The sequence below is a fragment of the Elephantulus edwardii genome, unplaced genomic scaffold (genome assembly GCF_000299155.1).
Source record: "Elephantulus edwardii isolate Elephantulus edwardi_28Jun2011 unplaced genomic scaffold, EleEdw1.0 scaffold00001, whole genome shotgun sequence".
Lineage (NCBI taxonomy): Eukaryota > Metazoa > Chordata > Mammalia > Macroscelidea > Macroscelididae > Elephantulus > Elephantulus edwardii.
The window spans coordinates 33,815,970-33,821,969 of record NW_006399751.1 but is presented as its reverse complement, the minus strand read 5'-3'; the positions used below and the strand labels follow the sequence as shown (position 1 = coordinate 33,821,969).

General features: G+C 37.0%; 1 protein-coding gene across 1 annotated transcript in view; it reads left to right on the top strand.

The window, feature by feature from the left end:
* The window catches only part of ITGA4 (integrin, alpha 4 (antigen CD49D, alpha 4 subunit of VLA-4 receptor)), a 106,480-nt gene that overhangs the window by 48,700 nt on the left and 51,780 nt on the right, over positions 1-6,000 (top strand). The window contains exons 11-12 of the mRNA XM_006878951.1: positions 4,498-4,592; positions 5,821-5,911. Coding sequence (XP_006879013.1) covers positions 4,498-4,592; positions 5,821-5,911 — 186 coding nt within the window. The remainder of the gene's footprint in view (positions 1-4,497; positions 4,593-5,820; positions 5,912-6,000) is intronic.

Here is a 6,000-nt window from a genome sequence, read left to right as displayed (position 1 = left end):
AGCTTGAACTTGCATATGAGTAGTTGGTGGTCTGTTCCACAATCAGCTCCTGGCCTAGTTTTCACAGCTGATATTGAGCTTCTCCAGCGGTTTTTTTCCACAGATTTAATCGATCTGATTCCTATGCATAGCATCAGGTGAAATCCATGTGTATAATCTACGTTTATGTCTCTTAAAAAACGTATTTGCAGTGAATAAGTCATTGATTGTACAAAATTCAATCATTCTATCTCCAGCTTCATTTCTGTCACCAAGTGCGTTTTCCGACTACTGATTCTTCTTCCCTGTTCCCAACTTTTGCGTTCTAGTCGCCCATTACTATCACTACATCTTGATTGCATGTTCGATCTATCTCTGCCTGTAAGAGTTGGTAGAAATCATCTATTTCTTCTTCTTTGGCTCTGATTGTTGGTGCATATATCTGAATGATAGTGGTGTTCACTGAACTTCCTTAGAATTTCTGTGTATCAACACGTTTATAACCAAAACTTGCTCTTTTTTTAATATTATCAAGAATCAAAGTACTTCTAGTTAGCCAGACTTTGGTTAAAATCGTGGAAGTATTAAATTATCCAAGATTATTGAAATTACCAATTGGTCATGCCTTCCTATTGGCCTAGTGGTGAAGATTTTTGTTTCTTTGATGTTGAAGTATTATCCATATTGAAGATAATATAGTCTTTGCTCTTTTTCAGTAAGCATTTTAAGTACTTCTGACTTTGAGAAAACATGATTATGTCACCTGCATAACCTAGGCTGTTGTTGAGTCTTTCTCCAGTACTAATGCCACATATTCATAAAATCCAACTTCCTGAGTAACTTGCTCAGCATTCAGATTGAATGGACGTGTACAAAGGATATGTTGTGGTTATTGTTGTTATATGCCATCAAGTCACCAGTGACTCATTGAACAGCTCTGAATCTTGCTCTATCCTGAGCCAACCTTATTGTCTCTAACACACCTACCCCCCATTACCCAAGTCCCTGAGTCAATGCATCTCATCCAGGGTCTTCCTCTTTTGCACTGTCCCTCTGCCCTCCCAAGCATAGTGTCCCTAAGCAAGGACTGATCCCCTTCTTGCAACATGCCAAAAGTATGTTAGACAGAGCTTCAGAATCCTTGCCTCTAAGTAACAGCCTTGTTTCACCCTCTCCAGGATGAACCTGTTTGTTCTCCCAGAAGTCCATAGTATAATCAATACTCTTTTCCATCACCACAGCTCAAAGGTATCAATTCTCCTCCTATCATCCCTAGACATTGTCCAGCTTTCTGATGCAAAGGAAAGAGAAAACAAAAATCTTCACTATTGGACCAGTAGTCAACATCATGATAGATTTAAAAAAGATTGAATTTTTCAACTATTTCATCTTACTTGGAATCATAATACGATTGGTACCAGCAGTCATGAAATCAAAAGACATGTTACATTGGGAAAATCTACTGTCAAGTACCACTCCAAAGTGTTAAAGAGTAACAATGTCAGTTTAAAGACTGAAGCACACCTAATCCAAGTCATGGTCTTTTCCTTTACTTGCCATGCAGCCAAATGTTGGACAGTGGATAAATAAAGATGACAGAAGAAGAATCAATGCCTTTGAATTGTGGTGTTGGAGAAAAGTAACGAACATCCCATGGACTGCCAAAAAGAAACAAATGTGTCTTGGAGAAAGGGCAACCATGGTGGTCCTTAGCCTTATCTCACATTCTTCCGACATGTTGTTAATTGGGAATGGCCCTTGGAAAAAGATACCATGCTTGAATAGTTGAAAGAGAGGAAGACACTCAACCAGATAGATTGACACAGTGATTGTAATAGTGGGCTCAAGTATATCAGAGATAATGAGGCTGACATAAGACAGGGCATAGTTCAGATCCATTGTTCTATGAGTTGTAGTCAATTTGATGGCACCTAACAGCAACAACATCTCTTCCTTGGCTACAAGATACTTCTCCCCTCTTCCTTTCACCTCCTCCTTCTTCCCTTCCTCCTGCACTCCACTTCCTTTGCTCTTCTTTTCTTTATGTGCTTACGTATTGCATATTTTTGTCTTCAATTGATCCAACTAATTGCCATACTTCACATGTGCTTTGTCTTCTGTTGCCCTGCCTTTGCCTAGGCTGCTCCCTTAGTCTGTGCTGCTTTTCCCTCATCTTGACCTGGTTATGGCTTACAAGTCCTTTAGTCTTGGCTTGGGCGTTATCTGATGCTTGTGTTGTTGTTGTGTTGTGTCATACCACTCATAGTGACCCAATGAACAACAGATCTGAGCCTTGCCCTGTCCTGATGATTTCTAACTCCTGTTCCTGACATGCTGTTTTTATTCTGTTGTCACTTGTTGATTATTCTGTTTTCATTCGCTGATCTCTCCAAGTACATTATGGGTTTCTTTCTGTGATACTATCTTGTAACACCAGTTCCTGACGACTGCCTGGAATCCCCACCCACTGCTGTAGACTTAATTCCAACTCAGAACAATCCAGTCTTGGGTTTTCAAGGCTATAAATATTAACAGAAATGGATTACTCTATCTCTCTCCCTTGGAGCAGCTAGTAGATTCAAACCTTTTGGTTAATGGCCAAACATATAACCCACTACGCCACCAGGACTTCTTGCCTAGAATAGAGTAGATGTTTAATAAGCATCCACAAATGGATGCATTATTATGAAAGTATTTAAAATCATATATTCAGGTCAAAATAGGTTAGTCTTACTATATCTAAATAAAGAAAGGGCTATAGGGAGGAGGCCTACCTTTTTTATAAAGAAAACTAGGAAAAAATTTGCACTTTAAAAATTACATGACATTTGAGTAAAAATAGGCACAGAATAACAGTAGTTATTTATATAAGTATATAAGTAGTTAATTATATAAAAAATTATAATATAAATAAAAATATAATGAAAGACTATATGAAATACAGTGTGCATGCATGAAACACAATGTTTTATATGCAAACCAATAAAAATATTAGGAGAAAACATGATATTTGGCATAAACTTGGTAGTGAAAAGTGAGAGAATATTATCTATAAACAAATACGTGGCTCTCTGTGTGTATATAGGCGAGCTCTGGAGTCACAGTCTGTCGTGAGTCAAGCTGTACACAAAGGCAGCTCTTCCTGGACAGTTTGAATCCAGTAAGTTGCTCAGTGGGAGGAAGATGGACAGCCTCTTCCCACACCATTTACAGCCTCGAAAACAACTCAACAGCTGCAACTTCAAGTTGTGATATATTTGTATACCATATTTATATGCAAATAGTGTAAATCTTTTACATTTGTTTGCCGGCTATTTCCTTTTTCCCACCCCAGATGTATTTTGTAAATGCACTATTACCTTAACAGTGTTGGTGGACATATCTACCAGGATAGAGAGCTAGGTAAAGAGAGGGAATGATTGGTAAATAGGTGTATAAATCATGTATTATTTGCATTAAAAAGTGCATCCACTTCCTAAACAACATGCCTCCAGAAACTCTATGAACTTTGTTAAATGTCGATAGTTGTAGAGAAGTTTCAGGCCTTTTGTTCATAGGGTCACTATGAGTCGTGCTCCACTCAAAGACAATCAACGATAAATAATATAAATATAAATATAAATACAAATATAACTATAACTATAACTATAAATATAAATAAATACTATAACTATAACAACTATAACTATAAATACACACACACATGCACACGCAGTCTTATGTGCTGCGTATAGCATCCAAGCTCCCTTCCATTTATAGTTTGGGGTGTGTTTTTTTTCTTATCTCACTTGGTCAGATGTGTTGGGGTTTTTTTGTTTGTTTTTCAATTTTTTCCCAGTGTCCCAATATGAAAAAATTCCAATAAGAAAATCTTACTTTCTAAAATCCATTGTCTGTATGTGTGCATGTATAGATATCCTTAATACTGCAGTAATTACTGTCATTGGAATAAAGAATTCATTTAGATGTCATTTTGCAGATACATTAAAGATACATTAGAGCTCAGTGCTCAAAATAAAGATTATTGTGATTATAATTTTCATATTTATAATGTACTAAGCGATAAGCACTACTCTAAGCCCTTTACACCCATTATGTTCTTTCATGCTGAGGGGGGATGTTAATATGATCCTCTTCTGTATTTGGAGTCATTGGGACGCAGAGAGATTAAGAAACAAGCCCAGAGTCACGCCAGGGCGGAGCGAGGGTCAGGCCAGTGCCTGACCCCAGCCCTCGTCCACTGTGCTCTCATCACTGCCGCGGGTCCACGTCCACCTTGCAGTGCAGTTCTCCATGGCCTTGTATGTTGTTTTCATGTGGCTGTATTCTAATTCTTTTTTCCTGCCTAGGGAGAAAGGTTCTAATTATTTAGCTTGTTTTGTTTATAAGAGGAAGATAATATGATGCATTCAGAATTAAGGATAATGAACGTTAGATTTCCAAATTGCTTTCACTCTGACCAGAGACTTTGGGTCAAAATCTCCTTAATTTCCCATCCTTTGTTCCATCCTTGAGTAGATGTTGCTATTGGGGCTCCACAAGAAGATGAATTGCGGGGCGCTATTTATATTTACAATGGCCGAGCGGATGGGATCTCCCCAGGCTTCTCACAGGTATGAGACTATTAAAAACAAACAAATTGTTTTGTCTGTCTGTTAAAAACATACAAGCAAACAAAGACAAAACACAAAAAAATTAGAATAAAAGCATTCTTAAAATATTCAAGTAAAATGTGGACTGTTTTTCTAGTTCATTCTTGAGATGCTATTTTCCACCCATAAACAAAAGGTCAAGTTCACAGTCATTCCAGTTTCTCTCTAACCTGTTAAAGTCTTTCTAAATTCCATCAAATTTATGCTCAAAAGGCATCCGCACTATTCCAGCAAAGTCCACTTGGACTTGATTAGCTGTGTCTTGCACTGAGGTTAATGCTGTATAGTGGTTGAGGACGGCATAGAGAGAAAGCTGGGTGCTTGGGTTTCTTTTCATGCAGAGTGGTAGAATGAAAGCATTTTAATAAAATGCTCTAACTCGGACTTCACTAGCTGAAAAAATGATGTCATTTCGGTGCACACAAAACCCTACATGCATATGCCACAAAGAAAAGTTAATCCAAAGATATTTTCCTGCACACATTATTTTTAATTAGGCAAAAATGAGCAAATGAATCCTGAATTTAACATGAAAGATGCCTAACTTTTCAAGGAGAAAAAGCAAAACCAAAAACCACAAACAAACCCAACCAACTCTCTCAGTGTAGCTGGCAGCTTGCTATTTATAAATTAGTGTCTGGACATGAAATTAGACATATGGAATAAGAAGCCCGTATCTGACTTGGAATGTTCCTGTTAACTGCTAGGAAGCAATCTGGCTAAACAGGGTGCCTTTCATGTTAAGCCCTACTAGGAGGAGGCTCTAAATTATTATGGATGTCTTCTTTTCCGGTTTACTTGTTCAGTTATTCATCTTGGTCAGGCGAATAAAAATAGAGCCTGAAGGAAGACAGGAGTTGAGGGGTAGGGGAGAAGACTGGATTGTTTTAAAGAGATCTATACATAATTTTCTGTTAGCTTGTAGAGAATAATTTTTTAGTCATAAAATAGGTATCAGCTGCTTACTCCAAACAGCAAATCATTCTTTTATCTTAGAAACATTGCCTTAAATGTATCTTATTAATACCTGTACTGGGGCATGAGAATTTTCACTGCTTCTCTGGGATATCAGGTGTTTAAAAACGGCTTCCTTACTTTAAATATTATAATTATTTAAAATAAAAATGAAAATATTATATTAAAATAATATTCATATTCTTTTACCTAAATAAATGTACCTATTTTTCAGAGGATTGAAGGACGCCAAATTAGTAAATCATTAAGTATGTTTGGACAGTCTATATCTGGACAAATTGATGCTGATAATAATGGATATGTAGGTAAGGGTAAAATCACCTTATTTCGTTAGTTGAATTAGCCAAGCTGTAGATATTGCTTTAATGTGAAGTACATAAAAAATAAGTCAATC